Below are 26,276 nucleotides of genomic sequence, written 5' to 3'. Positions count from 1 at the left end.
TGTGTCTGGAACTCTCTCCCTGTTTTTCTGCGCACCTGCCCTGAGCTTTCTTCCTTTAAGAAATCTCTTAAAACCTCTCTTTTTAATTCTTATGACTAGTGCCTATTAACCCCTGCGTCTCCCTGGTCTACCCTTTGCTTCTCTCTACTGAGCGCTCTTACTTGCTGCGCACTGAGGCATACGGGCGACTTGCACCTTATGAGAAATAATTAACGTTAACTTGTTGAACAGATGCATTATGTACAGTAGCTGTGATAGAAAAGGATGCAGACAGACTCATTCACTGCACCGTATTTTCAGTGCCCTCCTGAGCATCATAAAGTACGAGAATGGACACTCTGGTGATGGCGTGTACTTTTTAGGTGTGCACTTTGCTTACTAATGGTTTAAGTTGATTGAAAAAGAAGGACGCATTTGGCCAAGTAATCTTAAACCGAGAAACATGCACTTCTTGCTTGAGATAACTGTAAAGATGCAATGGCACGGTTATCTCGTTTCATTACATTCTTATTGTAGGTTTTACATTGTCTGTATTTACTGAACGTACCAGAAATGTGACAATGCACATTGTTCGTCAGTGTATCCGAAAATGAGGCATTTGAGTGATAACTAGTTCCAACGTATGGTGACCGCCAGATGACATAAATATAACGCAAACCCACAGACCAGGTTTCACGTTTCAGAGTGCTGAAGAGTAGGAGGAGTAAGGGGCTGGGTGGGATTGAAATGCTTGCTACTGTTAGCCAAGGCAACACATGATTGCCAAGTCCTGTAGTACTACCCAAACTAAAAAAAACAGTCCATCACACAACCCAGATGACCTCAGTGTGTAAACAAACCATAGGTCCCAGGGAAGGGTGAGTTGAGTTCAGGCAGCAGTACAAGTAAAGCAGAACGATGAGGACAAGAATTAGGGGCTGGTTAAAGAGTAATAAAGGAGCAGCCAGTATATCTACAATCGTACTACTGTAGACACCAGTGAAAAACAGTTGCCAGATATAATGGCTGCCTGTGTGTGCCCACAATTAAACTACACCTACGCACCCATACACACACACCATCAATGTCATGGTGAGTGTAAAAATGCATGAGAAAACCTTCCTGAAATCTGAAATGTGGGATTGGAATAGGCCATTTCAGCTAAGATGCCATACATGCCAAGCGCCATTGGGTAGTAATGCCTGGAAGTTCCACGCTAGTTCAGTACCATTGAGCAATGCATTGTGGGTATGCAAAATTAGCTGGAAAACATGCATTTCTGCTCCCGAATACATTTGCATACATCAACATGAGAAGCTGTACTCGAGGGAACCACAGGAGCTGGTCCTGTACTGAATCTCCATCTTGCTTTTCAGCAGACAACATTATATACTAAGGGCTTCGGTATGCCCATGGTGATGAGTAGCAGACTCGGGCAAAGGATTACATGACCAAAGAGAAGGTAGAACTGCTACTCCGGAGGCTCACACCAATTTTTGTCAATGAATGAAACAAAACATCTAAATTTTATTGGGGAACCTTTCACACTTATACGAATGGAATAAATCCCTAAATTCGTAGCCCATAAGATTGTCCAGAAGGGAAAAAGAAACTCACACACATCAGGGGCTGTGAATATACATTGTATTAAGACAAAACAATAAATCTCTTGTGAGAACTTACATATAGCAAAATTCAACATTTATAAACAAAAACATATAGTGAAGTCAAAATTGAAACAATATTCAATGCATAATAATCTTCAAAATCACATCATAACCCGTGAGGGAAACACATGAAAATCAGAAGCGTTAATAACTCAGTGCTCCTGGGGACCTGTAAAGATCTGAGTCCTAAAGCAGGTATCCAGATTTGTAAAGTATCTGGTATATGAAAAGCATCTCATCTTTCAGGTGCCAACGTGGCAGGGGGTAAACTGTTTGGTTTTAGCCAACAAAACCGTTGAAATTATATAAACAATATAGAACAACAGAACCCATAAAAAATGGGTTCATGCATCTCCCTTGCGTTCAAAAAACGTTTTGTCGGCAAGATCATCCATCTTGAAGATACATCAGAGGGATTTGTGCTTTTATGCGGTAGCCGCCTTCATCAGGGCGATTAAGCGGCCCCACAGGGCACTTGTAATGAATCACTCAATGGGGTAGTCTCCCTGGATGGTCCTAACCAGTAAACTGGACTGTTTTTCTGGTGGAGGATTATGTAGCCGGGCCAAGCTGAGCGTGAAAGGCACGGAGTTATAAGACTCTGAGCTGGGCTGGAATGGCTCCCAGAGTTCTGTAGCTTGTTTCAAGCTTCAAGGTCTGGGCGGAGCTTGACTGGTGAGTAAAATCCCAGTGGTGGGAACGGAATCTCTAAGTAGTAGCGGGACGGTGCCTGGACTCCCCTTTAGTGTCGTCAGGCAAATAATTCTAAATCTTGGCGTCCCAAGACTTCGTATTGTGGGACGCAGCGCTGCTCGTAATGTTCCTGGACGAGCACTTCTTCGTGTGAGCCCGGAAAACGAATCGGGGCTCAGAAGCCGAATCCAAAGAAAACGCGCTGCAGCAGACGACAGGCATAGTCCTTATTTAAAAAATCCATAGTATTTGTTCACTTTAAGCAAATGTGTGTCATCAAGTGGCCATGTATTCAATCTTAGCAGTGAAAAAAAACCTTAACGAGAGTTACATTGTGCCCGATATTCAGCTTACTCTTGGGCTGAAGTGCAGAAGTAATTGTGGGTCCTTCGAATGCTATATCCCAAACAGTTTGTTGTTTGTGGCATAATTTATCTATTTAATACTAACTGTGAATCTAGTTGAAATAAGTCAACCGTACACAAATATTTGGAGGAAAAAAAAGACTAGCAGTAAAACGGTCATAACAATCGTAACACCAACACAACACATAACCTTATTAAAACCAAGAGTAAAACCTGATCCCAAAGCAAGTAATAATAGAATACACGACTTTCCCTATAAACATATAACACATTATACAAACTGACATTTTAGAATTTCATAACCATATAAACATTCAAAAATCTCATCTGTGCAAATACGTTATAATCAATTGTGCAAATGAGCGAATATACAGCAAAGAAATCAGACCCTTGTTCCCTACAGGTTAGAACGACCTTCACAGCCCGTGTTCTTACCCCTCCCTACAGTACGAAGAAAATGCAAATGTTCCGACTGTCGGGTTTACAAATATCTACTTCACAGAATTATTTTGTAGATTCCCTTGTGTGCAAATGCGCTATACGAACAAGTGCAATTACGCCAGACTGGAACTTCACAGTTGCAGCTGGACCGATCCCATATTACATATCATTCCATAACGGATTAACTCAACTTCCTTCTGTAAGAATACACAGTAAGAAAGTGTACTGATATGTGGGTATTGGGCTGAAACTTTCCTGATACTATTCTACTACGTGACAATCACTATCCCTGCTAGGGCCAATAGTTTTAATGATGCTATTGTTAGAGTTTCCTCACCACTAGCCTTCTGTAGAAAACGGCTTTTATGTTGGTATAATCCGAATTCCATACAAATCTATTAAGTAAGGTCAACTGGTGTGTTTGCAATGCCCCACATTCTATCAAAATATGTTCACGACTTTGTATCATATCAGGGGTATTGCATAACAAACAGTATCCCACCACTTCCAGTTCCTTTTTTCCTCTGCCTTGCCTAATCCCTCGAATCTCACCAGTTTGTAATCAATGTAATCGAAATCTAAGGAATTCACTGCGCCAGTATGAATTGGGAAACTTCCTCAAATACCGCAGTAAGAATCCTAATGGTTTATCATGGGACGATAAGCTTCTATACAACTTGTATGAGTTGGCTTTCTCTATTGTCTGACACCAATCAAACTCGCTTAGCTTTTTATTAATAAGCCCGGGTTTACTATCAACAGAACAAATTTTACTCCGCATTCAGCCAAAACAACATCAGTTGCCTCTTTAAAAGCAACCAGGGCAAGGTACTTTCCTCCGCTCATTGAAGATCCCAGATCATTATATAAGGAATCAGAAAAATTGCATAGGAGTAGTATATATTGTGACAGCATTTTCCATCTCAAGGTATAAAACAAAGAGGAAAGACCCAGCTCCAGACGCAAAACAGCAACTGGCAGTCGGGTAGAGTTAAAGCATCCCTCCATATAATCGCCTCTATCTTGTCCCGATCTACCCCTTGAAAGACAGAGGCAATTTCCACTCCATACATAAGCGCCAGCACCACTTTCAAATTATAGAAATCTAAGACTGGCACTAATGAAAATCTGCAATACTGCATAAAGATCTTTTTCACCTGGCTCGCCAATTGTGCAGCTTTAGACTACCGCCTGCTGATTAACATAATTCTATTGGAGCCGGACTCCGTGAGAAAGCCCAAATAAATAAGTCTCTGTTTTGGTACCACAGCTTCCCTGCACAGTGACCATGAAAAACCCATTTGCTTTTTTTTTAACAAAATCTTAGGACATTTGTTTTGCCACAGTTAATCACTAAATCATTTAACGTTGCGTTCCTTTCCAATGCACTAGCCAACCTTTGCAGTGCACGCTGTGTGCTGGCCAGCAAGCTTACATCATCTGCATCAAGTCAAGGAAATTCCCCTCACGTCCCCTATTCTAGGTGGAACTAAAGATGCAGCGTTCAAACACTCACCCAAATCTGCCAGTTGCAGATTGAACAGGCCGGGGGCCAGCACACATCCCTGCTTCAGCCCCTTATGGGTACGAAATTCTTGAGACAGGGCCTCCTGTCTATTCAATGTGACCTGCAGAACTGACCCACTATGCAGGTGAATCAATATTGCCAAAGGGGACTGTGGAATGCCCCAGATCTGTAATTTTCCCCAGAGACGTGCACGGTTAACTGTATCTAAAGCCATTGAAAAATTAATAGCCATTCAAAAAAGATGTCAAGAACATGTCTGTTCTTGTATACAGGAGAGGACAAAACCGTTCATGGTGGTAGAAAGGCCATTTCTAAATCCTGTCTGGAACTTTGTAAGGCGGCCGGTAGATCTAGCCCACACCTCCAGGCCCTGCAAGACTAAACGTGCCAACATTTTACTATCACAGTCCAGGAGTGATATAGGATGGCAGTTAAGGGGGTAATTCCTAATCTCCTTTCTTAAAAATGGGAACTATCACTGAGCATTTCCACAAGTATGGGGTTAGTCCTTTACTGAACACAGAAGAAAATTTAAAAAATCAGGATTACATTTTATAAGTACATTTGATAGCCCATTGGGACCGGCAGCCCTTGAGTTAGAGGACCTTCTAATTACCTATTCTCTCCTTTCCACACTCAAATTCAAAGCCCACAAGCATTTAATACCCGGCTCTAAAATCAGAGCCCCAGGACGCCAGTACAGATACTCAAAATGTTTACCCCATACCTCCTCTGCAATGGGATTATCCTGTTTACTTTACTGGGGGTGAACCAGAGTGTTAATTACCCCCCAGTCTTTACTGATAACGATAAACATTCTTTCACCTTCCAGTTGCTCTTAATGATATCAATAAGATTTAAGCCAATGTTTAAAGGCTTGTTTCAGTTTTCTCGTCTGTTCACCTAACACTTCCGTATCTAAACATTCTCTACGCAATCTGCGGATTACTTTACGCAAAATACCTTTCTTTTCTTGGACCGATTGGTCAAATGGATGTGTGTCGGCCTCTTTCACTTTATTATGTTGACTGAAGGATATTCTAAACCTGTCCAGTAAATGGCAAAATGAACCCACCTTTAACATGTCTAGTTTCTCAGATAAGGTAGCAGAACCCAAAAGCTGACCAAAATGTTCAGTGCACTTTTGCCCTTTGGGAATGCTTCTGCCTATTCGATTACATCCATTATCAAGGACTAAGTTCGAGAACTTCAACTGCCTATTAGGTTTGACTTTAAAAGCCAAAGTTATTATTAAAGGATTATAGTCACTCATAATTGTCATAGGAATTTGAAGTTCTAAACATGCCCTCATTGAACACTGCAATAACACTATGTAATCGATACAGGACGAGGTAACAGCATTTTTCCAAGTGTCTTTAGGGGGAATATCCCCTTTCACATGACCATTTACCACAGCTAAGTCCCAATTTTCAAAAAAGGATCTCCTTCGTTTAGCCTCCTTGTTGCCTCTTAGCTTCAGAGTCCACTCTCAACCCCGCCTCATCACAGGGTGCATTTAGGTCACCCCCCAACAGGACGTGTACCCCGGCTTGTTTGCAAATAAAGGCCCCACACATTTCAGCCAGTTTAAGCAAGTAGGAAGGTAGATTAACACATGCAGGGTTACTGAATAAATTAATCAACAGACCCGGCTCTTCTCCAAGAATGTTTTTGAGTCTTACTGCCGTAGTCATCTTCAGATACAATTTTAGAGTCTATCAAGATGTTTTTCACGGCTATATCTAAGCCGCCTGAGGGTCTACCGCCCTGCCCCTTCCTTGCCAACTGTTGAAATATTGTGTAGCCGACATTGGCCTGGTGTGTTTGAAGGGCTGCAGTGTGGCTAGGGAGTCAGAGCGGAGTGTCTTGCAGGCTGTTGTTGGCAGGAAAAACATTGCTTGTTCGGACCCAAGGATGCCTGAGAGGCAGGTAGTGAGACCCTGACATTATGCCCGCACAACCAGTAGGGACCGCTTGTCTCCGTGCTGCTGCCAGGGAAAAGTAAAAAAAGTTCAGGTGTGCACGGGAAACAAGGACCAAGGTGCCAGTGGGCACGGAAAGGTAAAGAAAGTACAAGTGTGCAAGAGAAGGAAAGAAAGGTGTCAGTGGGCACGGGCAGGAGAGCGCAAGTGTGCAGGAGAAGGACAGCAAAGGTGCCAGTGGGTACGAGAAGGAAAGTCAAGAAACAGAGGGGAACAAGAAAGGGTGTAAAAAGACCCTGAAGGAAAATTAAGAGCAGGAGATAAAGGAGAGGGGTTAAGACTCGGAGTGGTCACACTTAGGAGTAAATACCCTGGTGCTTTCGAAAGTCTCTGATGCTAGTCCTTTGAAGGGACTATATATGTAGAAAAAAACTTGTGTTTTCTTTTTAACTCAAGAGGGGTCTGAGCTTGGGGCAAGGGAACCCTGAGAGGCCCAATAAGTGTATTTGTGTTTGAACTTGAGAGGCCTGAGCTTGGGGAAGGGAACCCTAAGAGGCCTATCAAAGCGGAATCTTACTTGTTTTGAGTTACTGAAGGAACAGAAGCTTGGGGGAGGTATCCTCCAGGCATTAAAGAAATTGACATTGCTTGAACTATGGAGAGGGTTCTATGACAGTCCCTTTTGATTGAAATCATTCTTTTGAAGCCAACCACCCTACATCTGATTCGCAGACCACCTGAAACCAAACCTGGTTTCCTATTTTTGATGAACCACCACTTTTCGCTTTTGAAAGACTACCCAACACATTTTTACCAATGAATGAGGGCAAGCATAGGTTTAGACACAGACTTTTATTTTGGACTTCTAGACTTCTACGGCCCTTAGAAACATCATTTAAGGGAATAATCCCTTTAGAGTTAGGGCTAGATAGGCATTACACCAACCCAGAAACTTTAAGAAACAAAGGCACACTAGAAAAGCCCCTGGAATCCCCCCTGCTAGAGTCCCGCCCCTCTTTCACTCAACATATTACAGCCACAAGGCAAACAGTTAGGGAGTCAGGACCACATATTCTCACTAACCCCTTTTTCCTGTGTACCCCTACGCCCCACAACCGGCATTCACCTATAATCACCTGCCAAATTACATGTGATCCTTAAAGGGTGTAACAAGCCCTGTTGGTACTCCCTTGCAAAAATTGTATCATCTACCTCCTGCTCCTTTGCCTTTCGCTCTTCCAGGGGGTACAAGTCATAACCCAAATTTCGAACTACATCCGCTTCAGCCATTACCAAATTGACTACCAACATTGATTTCAGTAATAGTTCTACAGCATCTGAACGCCTTATATCAGGGAAATAAACGTTGTCAATATCCCTTGAACTGATCATTCAAATTTGCAGAATTTCGTGCAGCAACTTCATTACATTCCCTCGATTTACCAGGGCTTCTTCTGCCATAGCAAATAGACACTCCAGCACCAAACATTTCCCTTCATCAAAACGTACTCCTTTGGTCTGCATCCGCCCATTAATGTGCGTAACTCCCTTAGGGTCCCTCCCTTTGGAACTGCCTTCATTCTTTGCACCCAGTCATCCCATGCACTTGCACTTCTCTTGTTTAGGATGAGCCCACCTTACGTCAGGTGCTTCCTCAACTGTTGGCCTGTAAACACTTTGTTCCCTTGCGCCCCGGATCCTAAATTTGGCTAATCATCCCCATTCAGTGTAACCAACTGGGGGCCTTGAAGGGCCCAAACAGGAGAGCATATGGTTAAACTGCTTACAGGCCTTAATGGGGCAACCGTGGATAGAATCAAAAGTCCCAGGCAGGGCCCACACCACCCTCCTCGACTGAAACAGATCTTAAGATACTTGCCCTAGAAAGATTAGACTGGGCTCCCTCTACCCCCTCATTGTCACCTGTTTGAATTAACACATCAATCCCGTTACACACCCATTTCTATATTCTTATTCATGTTCTGGTTCATATTAGTCCCTGTGTCCCCTCCACTTTTTTGGGCAAATAGATTAGCCCACTTTATGGGTTCAATGTTTTTTTAATCAAGGGGACCCTCGGTTGGCTACTCTCATTGGTTGCATTCTTCATTACCAATTTGTTCTTTTTCGAATGGGCAGCGGGTTATTCAATTCTTCCATCCTTCCTGTCACCAGTGGTATTCCATATACCGCTGAGAAGGAGTCCTCAGACATGGGCTCTCCCAAAGGCTGCAGGGCTTGGGGGTGGGGGAGAGGACAGTATGTTCCTAGGGAATTTTCTAGAGCCTGAATTCCACCCCCTTTTTTCTTCCTCTTTTTCTGAGGGTTGGGAGGTGATCTCACCTCGGGCCGATGTTTGCTCATCTCCAAGACATTCTGTAACCTGAGCCTCTAACCCCGACTCACAAATAGTAGAGGGGAGTTTTGAGGTCAGGGGAGTGGAAGGAAGAGGGGGGGGGGGGGTAAAGGGGAGTGGAAGGAAGAGGGGGGGGGAAGGAGAGTGATCTGGTCTCCTCAATGCCCCCAAGTGGTTTCAGTGACCAATTTAAGGTCATTAGGGAAGGGGGAGGGAGGAGAAGGAGGGGGTAAGAGTTAGAAGGGGAGAGGGCTAGGGAAGGAGAGTCAGGGGGGAGTGAAGAAGGGCTTTCAGGGGGGAGTGGAAGGATGAGTAGGTACGGGTGGAGCGGAAGGAGAGCGGTTGAGATTCCCAGTGTAGGGGGTCCAAGAGTTGGAAGGAGAGGAAGCGTGAGGAGGCACATAGGGATGGGGGTACAGTGAGGAGGTAGATGTCTGCTGAGTGGAGAGCGCGGGAGGGGGAGTAAAATGAGAGGAAGGCAGAAAGATAGGGGTGGGCCAGTCATGGAGAGATTTGTAGACAAGCTTGGTGATTTACCTTCAGCTCATGGCCGGAGGTGAATTCTCCAACTTGCCGCAAAACCTATAGTTGGGTGGTACAATAATGCAGGGGTATACGGTAATACTGCTGCATTTAACCCGCACCGCCAAACTTGTAATTGTAATAAGGCCCAATGTCCTGAAAGATTTGAGTCATAAGGGTACGAAAACACGGACCTGCGAAATGATTCACCCAAAAACAGAGTAACCAAAGAGTAATCAAAAAAAGACTTTATTGACATTTTGCAAAAAAACTCACTAAATTCACATTGTAAAAATCTTTACACACTAAGTAATATAGTTAAAAATACCTTTCTACTAAACGTAATAAAATATATAGTGATTTTAAAAATGACAGGATTAGCGGGAGGGGAGTCCACCATATGGATGTAGTAATTGGGACCTCAGTGTTAATAGGTATTCCCCACTGAGCTGAGGCTTCCCCACCCCCCCATGAAAATTAGAGGCGTAGAGTTTGTTTTTAGCAATGGGAGGGGCCAAATAATGGATAAAAAGGAGGAGTACTTTAAATTGACTGTTTGAAAAAGGTGAATTTAACTATGGAAAACAACATTTAGGTAAGCAAAAATATTTCTTTTGTCAGAGTGAAAAGTGTAAGGCAACACTTTTTAAGACATACACACATACTACAGTTATTGTATTATTCAAAACATTGTTTTAGATGTTTAGGGTTTCCTTGTTTTCAAACATGAAGTTACTGACTTCCAAATGATAAAGTGCATTGTAGATGTTTTTGCAGTCAATCTTTCTGACTTCCTGTTTTTGAAATGCCATGTTCAGGGTCTGCTTATTTTAGTATCGAACCATATTTCAACAAATACAACTAGGCTTTTGGGAATTAAACTTTCAGGGGTAAAACAAAGCAGAATCAGCCAAAGGCAAGAAAAGACATAGAACAGAAAAAGAAATGGAACACATACAAATCAGTAACTGCATAGACGAGAAAAGAAAATGGGAAAACAACATTTTGCAAAACTACTTTTTTCAACTCTTCAATATACTGGGTCGCCCAATATTTGGGCTGGATAAGGCTCTACAGTGCCTAAACTAGAACAGATCATTTGTTTGCCCTTGCCATCTTCTACTTGGCTCTCCAAGAATTTTAAAAAGGAGAAAATGAATACTAACTTGACTAGAAAGCTCCTTAGGAGCTGTACTTAAACATTGCTTCCATCTTAGTTTGGGAGTGTTTATACTTGTGTTTAATGAACGATACACCCAACAAGGAGGACAAAAATCAATTCTGTTTTTATATTGGTAGGAAAATTGAATAGTCTTTAATGATTGCAAAAGTACATCTGTTACCATTTAGTAAGACAACGTGAAGTGCTAAAAATGACAAGCATTTCTAGGTTTATGGTAAATGTACTGATGACTGGAGTTCATTGGTAAATAATTAGACGCCTGGTGTCTTAACAGATGCCACATGAAATCATTCAGCATCTTCCAAATTATCACCAGTTGGGATTAATTGCAATTTGTACTATTCTAATGTGACTTCAATATTTAGTTTCTGAAGATTGTATCTTTTTCTGGGGATTCTGAAACTCAAAATAAGCACCCAGAGGGAGGTAATGTGAGCAAGAGACATGTACAATATAGAAATGCCATTTCCATTGTAGAGTAGAGGGAATCTTTGACACCACTTCCTTTATGACGTGCCCTCCATAATGTGCGGTAATCCATATTCGACTTGGAGCTCACAAAAGCAACTATCAGCCCTTACAGTCAACAGGTTGAGCATGCTAAGTCTATAGCTTTTCATTGTTTTGTCTAGTAGTTCAGTAGAAGACCTATTGAAAGCAATTACTGCATTATTAGAATATCTAACTTTGATTAGAAATTCTCTGAATCCATCAACCAAACTACCGTAGTATAACAGCACCTAACAACAAATGTCTGTTGTGATTTCAATACAAAAACATGTATTTAAACAATATCAGTAGGTAGAGGGTTTCAGGTAAGGCATTCATTGCCTCCTCGTTCCACATATCTTTCTCAGCCTTTTCTGTGCCTGGGAATACACAATGTACAATCAACAATGGCACACAAGAAGAGGGCCATCAGGAGGTAAGCGGCTAGCCCCTACTGCCCATTCAAAATATAAGAAATATTTTTTATAAGGCATAACCCACTGGGGTAAGTCATGGATATCATTAATCAATTTCCTTCCACCAAAACTGATCTGCAGAATATTCTCTTCTCTGTCAGTGTCATCACACAAATACAAATCCTTTTTGGAGGTGCTATAAATGGGATTTAAAAACATACAAAATATATTTCGGTGATCGATTTTCAAATCATTGCTGCTGCGTTTTGTGTCTGAATATGAGTTCCTGCATTTGATTGCAGTTATTATTTGTTTTCGAGTAACTGTTCTGTGCAGAATGATGAGATTCCCCCTCCAGATCCTGTGGCCGTGGCGCTTGGGGGTTCTCTGTTTTTGGACGGTGCTTTTGCCTGCTCTGTGAAGGTAGTGTTAACAATAGGAGGATGCAGGCAATATGTAGACAGTAATACCAGGTGCTAAAACAAAAGAAAAAAACATTATTGCAGACAAGCATATCAAGCAAACCAATCAATTACTTTCCCTGTAGACACAAATCGCTCTGATCATGCATAAGTAACTTGAACTTAACCATGTCTGCTTCACCCTGTGCAAGAGCTAGATCCTTGATACTAAGCTGTCCGTTTGTAACTCTCCACAGACCTTGTGTAAATATAGCCAGCAAACAGGATGTTCAAAAGACAAATTCTGATGGAAAATTCATCGACTTCTCTATTATATGTTAAAACCATTGACACATGGAGCTGGACACATTCCATGCAATCTGCTTGATTAAGGGATGCAATAACATAATATATCATTTCCTAGAAGTGCAGATAATCATAGGTAATGCTTATTTCAAATGTCAAAAGTAGACCAGTAGTATGGTTCACCCCTATTTATTTTATGTATTGTGTACTTGGTTAAATACAAACGTTAGACACATTTCAAAACAAACAGAAATTAGACAATTCAATTCATCAATACATTACATCTAAAACACATTATTCACACTTATGAAATCATTCATACACATTTAACACAGAAAAATGTATCCTAATCCTCAATTTGCCTTAAAAATTCAAGCCAAACATGATATGCAGCGGACATAATAACCAAAGATTTTCCTGAAAAAAGTGAACTCCAAAATTGATCCGAAATAACATCATACATATTATAGTCCCTAGTGTAATTCCCCAACATGCAGCAGCGGTTTGTGAGTATATGCCGTATGGTTTCAATCTCCTGCAAACAAAGCCTTCAAAGCCGTTGTTCCTGTTTTTATGCCATGCCAAGCAACCACTATTTCATAAGTATGTAGTTGGTTGATTCGCATCCTTAATACAAAGTTTCTAAGTGCAGTACTATTACAATGGATCAAGTACTTAAACAGATGGGGAAAATAAAATCTCTGAGACACATAATAGGAATATTTATGCTTATCCGCTAGCCTACTTATTATTAAAATTCTCCGCCAGTAGTTAGCCTTTTTCTTTAAGATCTTGATTGCAATAATCATTGGTTCTTCTATAGTAAAATCAATTATCTTAAATTCAAAAATTTAAATTTTCCCCATTTCTCAGACACCTTTGTTTGGGGTTTTAATTTTTTAGCCATTAAAGCGAAACAACTTAGAACAGAGTCACCCTTGATTTCACCATTTAACATATTCAAATATAACACCCCACATGTAACCTCCCTAATAGTTTGAAGAAGTAATATTCCATTCTCACAACAAATCATTTCTATGAGAACACATTTCGGTGGGCCCAATAAACATCTCCAGACCTTCCCCTCAAAACAGTGCATCCAATATGTTTTGGAATATAATAATGCTTCCGTGCCATACAAAATAGCTGGTACAATGCAACTTTGATATAACTTTATTAAGGCAGTAATTGAACATTCACCCTTATGAACAATAAAGGACGTAATAACTCATGTTTTTGAACATCTTCGTCGACACGTAACTGGCTAGCATCTTAATATTCATCCTATAATTAATAGGAGTGTCCAAATAAATATAATCTTGAACAATGGCAATTGGAATGTTGTCATTTTTTTTTATAATGCCCAATTATCGTTATTTTCGTTTTGGCCGCGTTTATATTAACCCATTATCACTTGAGTACTTGGAAATAGCATCAATACTCCTCTGCAATCCTACAGGAGTCCTGTCCATGAATATTGTATCATCAGCATATGCTAACCACACATATGAACAGGATCCAATTTTTGGCAGAAAACTTCTGCATCCCCCTCAGGCTATCCTGCACATTGGCTACAAAAAGGTTGTAGAGCAGGGGTGCAAGTACGCCTCACGCTAACATTTGTATTCATGTGGTCAGAAGCAGCACCGTCCTGGTCAAGTCTGATGCTTACCATCGTATCTTGGTACAGATGAATTATGTCCAATAGTCGACCATTACATCCCATATCTAATAATATTTGCTATACATGTATATGTGGAACAGTATTAAATGCTTTTGTGTAGTCGATGAAACAAATATACAAACTCTCAGCTCTGGAAGTCAAGGTAGCACAAATTTAATTAGTGATAATAAAGATGTTAGTCATGGTGCTAAGCCCTTTTATGAATCCAGTTTGCTGTGGTGGTAATAATGTATGATCTTCTATCCACTCATTAAGTTTCTTCCGAATACACGAAGCTAATATCTTAGATATAACATCTGAGAGAGTTAATAATCTGTAGTTGTTGGGATCAGAGTGGTCCCCTTTCTTAAATATGGGGACCACATTAGCTCTTAGCAAAGATGATGGAATTGTACCAGAGTCAATGACAGTAATAAAGAGATTATAAAGAATAATGACCCATAGTTCAGGTTGATTTTTCAACACCATATTAGGGATACCGTCTGGACCAGGGGCCCTAGACGTTTTTAAAGTGCCAATAATCCTACAAATGTCCTGTATATCAAATGGAAACTAGTGCTCAATCTTATTGTTATGAGCCACTCTCACAATGACACTTTCTCTCAGCATATTATCACTAGCGCCTTCAATATAATATTGTTCACTAATATGCTTTTTCCATGTTTCTTCAGAGATAGCATTAATGTCTGCTTTATCACTGCCTTTCTATTAAAATAATACCAACATTTAGGATGTTGTCAGCCAGAGCTCTAAACACAAATAGCCAGTTCCCATTACGTTCCGATTGTTTGTGCGGCCGGATCCAATTTTTACATCTAGTACGTATGTTTACAATAATTTTAGATCCAAGACACACATCATCGCAGACTAATTTCATTGCTTGACTCAGCTCCCTTCAATAACTCTTTCTTCTATTAGTAACCTTAATGTCAATGCAGCCATATTTAGGTGGGCTTGTATTTACCATTTTCCCTTCTGAATCTTGTATTGCTACTGTAATTGTTTTGATTCTTGACAGGATGATATGTTTACCATTGTCGGGGTTAGAGTTAAGCAGTCCGGATAGAAACCCTGTGTCTCTAAACAGGTCCAGTAAATTAATGCAGTTTCTCAACATGTTTTCCTGTCAAACAGTCTATTTTTAGTGTGTTTTATAATCAACCAATCCACGTAACTCATTTTTAGTAAATTGAACTGGCATATTAAGTATACGTGATAGTATGTATACATGGAAGTCGGGCTAAGTCGAGCCCCTGCTGTATGCGGCTATACATGGCTAGGACGTGGCCCGCAGAACTTCCATCAGTCAGTTGGTGCTTGCAAGTTGTATCAGATTGAGTGGCAATGTCATCCAGCCGTGGCTCCCACTCCCCAGCACATCCAGATGATCTGATTCCTGGTTCTACGCTCCATCTCTTTAAGGTGCTGGTAACATTGCTCACATTTACTTCTGTCTTCATCAATATGCCTCCATATTGCAATCTTTCTACTTCAAGACCTACTTGCACACGTAATTCTGACAACCTTATCTACCCCTCATGTTCTACTGGTGCTGCAGTCATTGACCACAGACTTTGGAACGCAAAGTCTGTCTGTAACAAATCTTCGGCTGTACTGGACTTGTTTCTTAGATTCAACTTACATTTTCTTTGTATTACAGAGACTTGGATTCCTCTTTACAATACCACAGTCGCTGCTTCTTTGACCACTGCACAGACTTCCTTTTGCCATGTTCCTCATCCCATTGCTGTTGGAGGGGGTATTTGCATTCTTTACCATTCTTCCTTTTCTGTCATTTCTTCTTCTTTTGTTCTCCCTACTTATTCTTCATTTGAATTCACCTATAAAATGTTTTTAAAACCCCATCCCATTTCTTTTGTTCGTGTCTACTGACCCCCTGGTCCTATCGGTTCGTTTTGGTGAGGATATAGATCTTCTTTCTCACATTGTGCCTACTTCTTCCCCTGTTGGACTGTTGGGGGACTTCAATCTCCATCTTTCATCAACACATTCTACTACTCCTTTTCTTTCAATTCTCCATTCTCATTTTCTTGTCCTCCTTTCTACTCCTCCATCTCATACATCTGGCTCTTGCATTGATCTGATTTTTATCTCACCCTTCTCTGCTTCCCCCGTGTCTTCTCTCCCAGTCTATCTTTCTGACCATTATCTTCTTTCTGTATCACTGTCTACTCACATCTCGTACGTTCTTTTGCTTTTTTCCCCACATCAACCTCTTCTCAGCGTGATCTACACAATTGTAATAGTTTACTCTTTATTTCTGCTTGCCCTTCTGCTCTTCCTCCTCATTCCTGTTTTTCAGCTCTCACTTCTGACTCGCTTTACCCTTCATCTCCTTTCCATCCTACCCACAAACCTTCCCAACTTTGGCTCTCCTCTCACCTTTGCTCTATGCACCAATTTTTCTGCTGTCTTGAAAGGCATTGGCTTAAAAGCGAATCTGCGTCTGATCACTCATCTTATTTCTCCTATCATGCTTTCTTTGACAACGGTCTACTCTCTGCTAAGCGGCTTTACTTTTCTGATCTTTTACACACTTAGTCTGCCCATCCTAGGCATCTCTTTCAAACCCTTGCTCGGCTTCTGTCTCCTCCCACTCTTGACTATTCTGCTAATCCTACCTCATCTGCTTCTGAATTTGCTACATTTTTCTGCTCTGAAGTAACTTCTCTTCATAATGATATGGAAGCTTCCAACTAACCTGAAGTTCCGACTCCTTCCATCTCTGAACCTCTTACATCTATTGCTAGTTTTGAACATCTCTAACACTGGTGTTTCTCTTCTATTGGCTAAAGCTCACCCTACTGCATCCCCTACTGACCAGATCTCTTCTGCAATTATTCTTAAGGTCTATCCTTTTCTACTCTTATCTCACCACCTTTTTCAATGTCTTCCTTTCTACTTCTACCTCTCCCACGTCCTTTAAGCACGCCTCAATTATCCCTATCCTAAAAAAAACTACCGCTGATCCACTGATTGATTGTAATTTATGTCCTATTTCTTTACTACCCTATCTCTCTAAATTACTAGAAAGGCTTGTCTACTCCTACGTCTCGGTGTTTGTCATCAATTCTTCTATTCTGCCACAATTCCAATCTGGCTTTCGTCCTCTTCACGCCACAGAGACTGCCCTTCTTTCAGTGCTGAAGTCTTCTTTCTGAGCAATACTCTAAACATTAATTTTTCCTCATTGTCTTGGATTTATCTGCTGCTTTTGACGCCGTCAACCACTCTGTACGTTTGGCATCACTTTCCTGCTTTGGTTTGACAGGTTCTGCCCTATCTTGGTTTCATTCTTATCTATCTCACAGAACTTGTTCAGTTTCTTGGGCCAGCAAATCATCTCTTTCCGGGTCGCCCACGGTGTGCCTCAAGGGTCCGCCTTGGGACCTTTTCTGTTTTCTCTTTACATCTCTCCTCTTGCAGCCATTATCTCTTCTTTTGGTTTATCACACCACTTTTACGCTAATGATACTCAACTCTCTCTCTTTTTCTTCACCATACTCTTGCCGCTTGTTTAGTTGCCATTAAGTCTTGGACGTCCTCCCACTATCATGCGCTAAATGCTGGGAAGACTGAAGTCCTCATTTTTTTCCTGCTAATACTCTTTCTCCCCACCCTCCACCTTTTATTTCCTTTCCTCCATACCAGCTCTTAATCTGACCTATGGGCCAAAATCTTGGTCTTTCCTTGTCTCATATCTCTCTAACATCGCACTCTTGCTGCTTCCACCTTCACAATTTTCGCAAAGCTTGTCCATTTCTCACTTGTCAAGCTTCTAAACTTCGAATTTCTTCCTTACTTTTTTTTCCGACTCTTCTACTGTTCTAATGCCCTTTTTGGACTTCCTAGTTCTCTTCTTACCCCTCTTAAATCTGTATTCAATTCTTCTATCCATCTTTTATGTCTTCTCTCCTTTCGCAATTCTATTTCTTCTTCCCTTGCCACTCTTGGCTGGCTACCTTTTCATTCTAAAATTAAATGTAACTTTCCCTGTCTTGTTTTCAAGTCTCTCTATGGTCTTGCTCCTAGCTATCTCACTCATTTGACATCAATCTATACTCCTTCTCGTTCTCATCATTCTTCCTCTCAGTTTCTATTGGTAGCACCTCGTTCTCCCTGCAGCCAATCAATCTCGTTTTTTACAATTTCAAGCTTCTAGCTCCTCTTTACTGGAATGCTCTTCCTTATTCTCGCATTTCGTGGGTTGATTAAGCCTCAATTGCTGCAAGATCTCCGATTGTTTTCGGAACTTTCTGTTTATGCATTTTTATTGTACCGTCGCTTATCCTCTGTATAGCGCCTTGGCTTAAGAACTTTAAAATACAAATAACATACAAAAATACATGACAAGACCACATGGTCACTGACTTTAATTATGACAGGAATATATTCTTTGATCAAATTAGTCAGTGACTGAGATACAAAGATATAGGGCCTCATTACACGGTAGGCGGAGAACCATGGCGCTAATTGCGCCATGGTTCATGCCGGTAAAATACCGGCACCGCCTTGGTGGAAAGGGGAATTACCGCCCCATTCCAAGGTTGGCGGGGCGGTAATTCCCCCTTCCACCATTGCCCTTCCCCATTCCCATTTTTGCCCCATAGGGTATAATGGGAATGGGGAAGGCGCTAATTACGGCACCGCAAATTGCGGTACCTTAATTAGCTCCCTGGGTCCCTTTGCGGGTTGGTTTTTAACGCCTGCAAAAAGCAGGCGTTAAAATCCCCAACCCGCAAAGGGACCTCGTAGTAAGGCGGTAAGGATTTATCGGTACCGGTGAAATACCGGTACCGGTAAACTCTTACTGCCATCCGTGTAATGAGGCCCATAATCTATGCCGGAAAACAGGGTTCCTAAACCATGTATGAGGGGCATAATAAATACCTAAATCACCATTAATTTCCCCTGTCAGGATTTTACGACCCCATTGATGCATATATAGAGACTAGTCAAAATCATTTGCTTGAGCACTAACAGAACTTTCAGAGTAACTATCCTCAAATTTTTGACATTTAGAATTAAAGTCACCCATTATCATAAGGACCGATACCTGGGCTTATTCAACCATTTGTATAAAATCTTCTCTACATACTCCTGGAGTGACCTGGTGATTTGTATACCTGGAGCATCATATATTTGTATAAACAAGAAATGTGTGAATAATTGTGGTATTAAATCCAGATGTAATAACAGCAATAGCATTTCGAGAACTGAACTGTGGCATACATTTGTTCACATTCAAGTCTGAGGTCACCCCAATCAAAAGACCTACGGCAGGTCTTGACAGCACATTTTTGAATCAATGTGTACCAATCAATATAACAATGATCCATGAGCCACATGTCTTAAATGCAAAATATATCACAATCTAACAGCAATGACCAACTTTCAGTTGATTTCATAAAGGATTGATGGCCATGTGAGTTCCACAAAATAAGTAACTTTTCCCAAGTTCTCAGAACGAGCAGAATAAGTGGCAAATCCACTTCTCTATTACAGGACGGCAGGAAGCCATTTCCAATTATCCTGCACCTCAACAAATTCAACGTTTTTGACTTTTGCGTGAAGCTGATTCACTTAACGGTTATCTCTTGTTTTGACAATTTTAAAGTTATTCACCCCCATAACCCGGCAATGGGGATCAGCCTCCAATTCAGCTTCTATAACCTGAATAGGTATAATATCGAAAAACATATTTAAAAACATTGGTGTGTACAGTAAAACATACTCTGCAAACAACAAAGGCGAAGAAAAATGAATACTACAATTAGTTTGACTCCCTACTTCAGGCAATTCAATAGCCAAAATATTATTAGAAGTAATATCCTTTAATTGAGGGATATTATGGAGCAATACATGACTTCCATTTAAAAAAGGACTTTTGTACGTGGGCAGTGGTTCAATCCTTTTTATCTTGGACACGTTACATTTATTTGAATGTGCCAAGAGTTGATGCTTTTTCACTTTTACCATTTCCACAGAGCCCTCTTTTTCCATGCTAATTTCCAATTCCTCTTCCATATTTGCACCCAGGGAGGGTGAGCCAACCAATTAGGTGGCTAGAACAGCAGTCGAGAATATACAATCTACGCCTGCTGTTCCAGCCACCTGAGGCCCTTCCCTGGATGGTGCTTTTCTTTTTTTTTTTTTCAAATGTGCGGAGGCAACAGGGAGCCTCTCCCTGTTGCCTCCCCAGCCCTCCAAATCACCTGATTCCCCTCCCCCACAACCCAATTTACCCGAGGAAGTGGAGCCTTGTGCTTCAGTCCCCGATCTCCCGTCTGGCCGCCATAGAATTAGAAAAGGGACAAGGTACCTTTTCAGATGACGGTGGCCATTTTGGAACATGTTTTCCATAGTCTCCCTGTCGGTTGCCTTTCACTCAGCACTTGCCCTCGCTGGCTGCACTACCATGATGTGTTGTCTTTGTTATTATTTATTCTGTTGATCTCCTTTGCTCTGCACTTTCTATCCCCACTTCCCTTGCACTTTCCCTTCTCCCTCTCCCATGCACTTGCGCGTTCTCAATGTCACTGGGCCTAGTAAGATTGTTGTTTTTGTTCTCCCCTGTTCCCCTCCCTTGCTTGGTCGTGCTCTGAAACACTTGTGTACGAGCGTGATACAAATAAAATATCAATATCAATAGCCGTCGTCATCCAAAAATGGAACTAGTCCCTTTTCCATGTCAATGGTGGTAGCCATTTTTTTACATTTATTTTTTCTCTGACAGGAGATGGTCTCGCGCAGAGCTGATCTCCCATCAGATTAAAAAAAAGAAAACAAACTAACCACACCCCAGTAAATCCCAGGGTGCAAATAGCTTTCACGCCCCAGCAGGAGGAGGGAGGGGACACAGTCTTTAACCAAAGCTCGGACCATTAAAGCCCATGTCTGCCACCCCCCCCCCCCCGCTGGGGCGTGAAAGTTATGTTAATTTAATTTTGCCCATTGACTGTTGCGAAGAGAGTACCATTCAAGGTAGAAGATCCTACTTTGGGAACATTTTTCATTCCCCCATTAGTGATCCACAGGTCCAGCGTACCAGCTCTAACCGAGCCACAATTGTTAATTTCTGAATTACTAATTCTTTTTCAAAGTCATTTCCTATACGAGTGAGCCATTTTTTTATTTTTCCTACATTTAGTTGCTGCATCTTCCATGCATGTAGCAACGTTATAGCTGATGTTGGCGCTGTGGATACTCTAATCACCCCCATCCTTTTCCTCACAGTTTACCGGTTCGAGAATAATCAAATCGTCTTCCAGATCAACTATATCTCTGGAAGTTGTTTGAGGGACTTTACTTAGCGTATGTAATATACTAATTAATTTGACTTGTGAGGTTAGGCCGCTGTTAAATAAAATGACATGCACAATGCGGCCTAGCACCATCGATGGCTCTTTGTTTTTGAGGAATATTTCAGCAAAGCTTAAGTAGAGTATTAACAGTTGCTACAAGTTCAACAAGTTTGGATTTCTTGGAGATAAATAGGCTTTTCAAAGTTTTCTGAAGTAATCAAGTCCTCTGTAGACATAACCATATTTGGATAATCTATGATCAGAAAGATCACATTTATTGTTATGTCCGGTTAGCCCATCCTTATTACTGAAAGCTGGAATATTATCACCACCCAATGAATCACGCTGCAAAGTATAGCATACATTTAGAAGAGACGGGTTATTGTCAATAATAGAAGTTCTAAAGGAATCATTTGTGGGTGTCGCACACGAAGTAGAGGCCACAACCTCGCTTGAATAAGCCATTTCACTGTCTTTAATTCACTGTTGCAGGCAGGAAACAAATGGGCGATTTTCCCAATTTTACAGATATCTGCAACTACATTCGTTCTGTCCTATGTGGATGCCAAAACCACTTGAGGATGGGGATAAGTTGTGGGAAATGTTAGAGAGCTGGCTAACTGACCCATCAATGCTGTATTTCATTAAAGCTCTGTACAGCGAGACTGAGGTCAGAATTAGACTCTCCCAGGATGAGGATCTATCAATCTCCATTCATACAGCTAAGGCACTAAAACAGGGATGTGCTTTGGCACCCCTACTTTTTAATCTATATGTATCCCAGCTTGTGCGCAAAGGCCAAGATAGGTGATGAATTCTCCCCCAACCCAGTATGGGGGGCCTGGTCTGCATGATATATGCAGACAATGTGGTTATCTTAGACCGAACAAAAATTGGTCTGCAGCGCTCACTACAGGCATTATCTGGATTCTCTTCAACCTAGGCTTGAGACCAAATAGTAGAAAGACAAAGGTTATGGTCTTTGGAAAAGGGGCACTTGTAAGGAGGACTAGATTGCTCTGTTTTAATTATTTATATTTCAGTAATTATAGGGTGAGATAGTGGTGTCTGTCCAGTCTTGTTGGTAATATGATAGTACTTGATGGTATGTTTCTTTTTTAATCTGTTCATTATGCGCTGAAATAGAACGAAAAGTTTGATTATATTTTGGTAATAGTGTATAAATGATTAAAAAAAATATGTAATAGTGTGAAAAGGTTGCACTCCAACCAAATGCACTTTAAACAATAAAAAAATACACCTCTTTATCCACCACAGCATTTCCTGTCCTATCACTTGCAGGTTTAATGGCATTTTAATGGCTTGGTGGCTTCTTTTCTTGACATACTAAGCTGCTGGGTCTTACGCCTGTGAAATTCCTCTCACTGTGCTTGAATTTCCTGCTTCTATTTCAGCTGTGCCATGGCCAATCGGAGGTCTAGGGGGGGTTGGCACTCAGGAAATTAGGACCCCTGTGCTGATCTGATTGTTAGATAACTGGTGTGATCTTGTTCCTGCAGCTGTTTCTAGGATTCCAGCGGGACAGAGCTTCCAAGGTCCCGATGTTGAGATATGAAAGGCAGGAGTTCCAACCCTTCCTTTCATATCTTGGCCAATAGGAAGTCTATAAAGACTAGATTGCTCAGTATGGTTTGCAGATGTACTATTTATGCTTCCACACTTCCTCCTCATCTCAGTACTGATCTTGAGGACTCCCAGCAAGTCAGTTGGTCTCTTCCTCGTCCGGGTACATAAGGGATATAGGTCCCTTGAGAAGCCCACACGCTTCCTCATCCTAGTACGTCCGATTTACTGGTTTACAGAAACAGGAACACTAGTGATGGTGTTGTAGCTGGTTGGTTAGGGTTAGAAGGGCTATGGGGATACCATGTTCTCCATAGGTCACCACTAATCCCATAGGGGCTTCCCTCCCCATGAGATCCACCCGCTAAATACCACCCCCGGGGTACTATCGGGTTACAGCCTCACCTCCCTGGCATCATGGAAAGGGGCTCCCCCTAGGAGAGAATTGACGACATCCAGGGATTCATCACAATTTATAATATGTGGCACTTCCCATGTTATTAATTACTCCACCACCCCAGGGGTGAAAGCCCTACAATGACTTCCAATCACAAAAAACAAATTATTTTTAAAATCCTGTGCTTTTTACAGTAGAACGTTGGCCAAATCAGCACCAGCTACCGAAACAATTACATTATCAACTAGTTCCATAGGAGGCACTTTCGATCAGCTGCACCTAGCAACCTGCCCTACCTTGGATCAAGAGGCTGAAACATGGAGTGAGATCTTTACACAAGAGATTGAAAAAGGAATTGAAATCATAGTTCTCAGATCAGCCTTTGTTTATAAAGGGCCTCACACACTTGTTACCGACCACCTGCAGCTTGAATTTTGAGACTTCCAAGCATCAGCACCATGTAACACTTTAATGTACTAAATAAGCACTTTAGGCTCCTCTTAAAGTCAACCTGAAATGGCTCTCCCATCTTAGCCCAGTGCCTGCTCATCCATAATGGGCGAGGGGGCGCTGACCCAACGGACCTCTCGCCCATTATGGAGGAGCCGAGGAGCCAGTCCAGTGCATATACTGAGTGCTCCCTTAGCTGCTTTTTGCAGCTGAGGCGGTACTCCTGGGCTGGCTGAACTGTCAAAGGGAAACCGTTTCCCGTTGACATTTCTGTTCCCCAGCTGCGCATGCTTAATGAGCCATGCAAGGTCGGGGCGTTTTGCTTCCTTTCATAGCTCATTGGCAATGCTGTATGGGGAATTGCATGTTGAATGTGTAAGGGGGTGCTCCTGCACCTCCCCGCACATACAAACGGAGCAGGGTGCATTGTCACCAATGCTCCAGCAGGCCTGTGCAGGGACCAGGAGGCTCTTGCTCCCCCATTCCTGTTCGTGCTACGGGGGAGCTGAAGCACTGGAAGGAAACTTCAGGAGCACAACAGAAGGTAAATTTATGTGAAGTATTTAAATATGTGTATGGATGCATGTATGCTTGTGTTATGTGTCAGTGTATGATGATGGGTGCAAGTGTGAATGAGCGAGTCCATACTGAATGTGTCATGCATGTAATTTTTTGCTCATCTATATCCAGTGAAAAAAATGCCAGGCCTCACCCCTGATCCCCCCAGCATCTTGCATACACAGAGTTGATTATCTGTGCGTGTGAGGCGCTGGGGGGCCTAGGGAGACGCGTGCCATTTTTTTAAGAAACTCCATAATTGCCCACCCTCAACCACCCCCCGCCCCCACGACGCCTCGCATGCATGCACACAATTGTTTATGTGTGAGTGGAGGCCCTGGGGCCCCATGGGGAAGACATGGCAGTTTGTACTGGTCATCTATGCCCAGTAAAAAATGCCATTACTGTCCCCTTGATTCCCAACAGCTACAAATTCTGATTAAAATACTCACATTCTTTATGCATTCTGTGAAATTACGAGTTTGGCAGTGTAGCAACTGTTCAGCAGTTATTTCCGCTACTGCCACTTTTTGGCGATGACAGAATTACTGTCAACATCACGCCACTGAAGAAATCCGAGATCAAAGGTGAAGTGGATGATTTACCTCCCGTAGATAGAGGTGGATCCCTCCTCTTCTCTGACAACAATCAGCAGCTTTACTACCGCATAATTACCACACACGGTAAATCCACAATCCCCACCATGGAGTCCTATTCACTCCAAAAATGGGGATCAACACCAGCATTGCCCCACTCCTCGCAATCAGTATATCCTCCAACCCGAGTGGCAGAAACGGCAAACGAGTTTGGCAGTAATTCCATAGAAAAACTACAGAATTACCATCATACTCGAAACAAGGCCAAAAGCGAGCAAGAGAATCTCATTAAAGGGACATTTCCTTTATGTATTTTATGAGTTAATATGTAAAGTTCAACTTACCTATAAAACCTTAAAGACAGTTTCACTGACAAAAGTACAAACGGCACAACTGTGTAACTTATGGCTACTTGAGTGGCCACCCACGTTATGACGTCATACACTAACTTAAGGTTGGGAGACTTCAAAAAGAAATGCCGTACATTGTTTCTTATCTGAAATAGGAGAAAACAAAACAACGTTGCATCATTAAACAGGTCACATGTCAAAAAGTGAAATAATAGCACGCGCGTTATCATGCACGTTAGTATTTGTGTTCGGATTGGAAAGAAGAAAGTCACAGCAGATAGCAGCAGTACTCCAACCTAACACGCAACAGTCATTGCAATTGGGTTCCAAGGAATGGCCAAATGCAACCCTTTCCCAGAGCACACCTTTGCTGTGGGAACCAATATCTTTCCACTAAACCTCAGTCTGCCAGGGTAACATATTGCGATTTACCCACGTTCGAGGAATGTAACTTCATTGAGAGCTTACAATCTAGGAAAACTTCAACTTGCTTTCAAATTCTACATTGGTAAAGGATAATTAGGCAATAAAATGCAAATTCGTATAAGTGATTTGGTACAGACATAATATCTTGTGTCCTAAAATGATTGTAACCGCAGCCATTGCGGTTTCATAGCACTGTAACCAGGCATTACAATGACCCAATGCCATGTTACAGTTCCCATATGAGCAAGCTAGGAGCACACCACCCTGCCCAAAAAACAGCCCACCCGACCATAAGCTACTGGTATACCAGCCTCCTCGTGCTCTGGAGGAGCGCCCAACATGTAGTCACCCACAATGCGAGGCCCAGGAGACTGAGCAAGCAAGTGGAGAGAAGCTATAATGATCGGTAGTGGCCAGAACCAGAAGTGTGCTGCATAGTTGGGCACTCTTGCCTGAAACCAGACTGGTCAAGATGTAGGTGGGGGCAGCCTGGCTATGCTGTACTGTCCACAGATCGTGGGTGCCTTATGCAACTTGTGACGGCTACTTCCTCGCTCTGGGGGGCAGTGCACACGAATGTATGCAATGAGCATATACCTCTCTCCTTGCAGGACATGCTTACTGATCCCATTCCCCCC

The 26,276-nt window shown here is 41.9% G+C and overlaps 1 protein-coding gene across 1 annotated transcript in view; it reads right to left on the bottom strand.

Annotated features, from left to right (window-relative positions):
• Positions 1-9,706: 9,706 nt before the first annotated feature.
• MBOAT2 (membrane bound O-acyltransferase domain containing 2) overlaps positions 9,707-26,276 on the bottom strand; it is a 1,191,404-nt gene continuing 1,174,834 nt past the window's right edge. Inside the window, exons 12-13 of the mRNA XM_069606006.1 lie at positions 25,207-25,358; positions 9,707-12,037 (exon numbers count right to left, since the gene is read on the bottom strand). Of these exons, the coding sequence (XP_069462107.1) occupies positions 11,812-12,037; positions 25,207-25,358 (378 nt within the window). The 3' untranslated portion in view covers positions 9,707-11,811. The remainder of the gene's footprint in view (positions 12,038-25,206; positions 25,359-26,276) is intronic.

The sequence above is a fragment of the Ambystoma mexicanum genome, chromosome 4p, assembly GCF_040938575.1.
Source record: "Ambystoma mexicanum isolate Mex_15411 chromosome 4p, UKY_AmexF1_1, whole genome shotgun sequence".
Classification (NCBI taxonomy): Eukaryota; Metazoa; Chordata; class Amphibia; order Caudata; family Ambystomatidae; genus Ambystoma; species Ambystoma mexicanum.
Note: the sequence above shows the minus strand (reverse complement) of the source record. Positions and strands in the feature narration are given on the sequence as shown.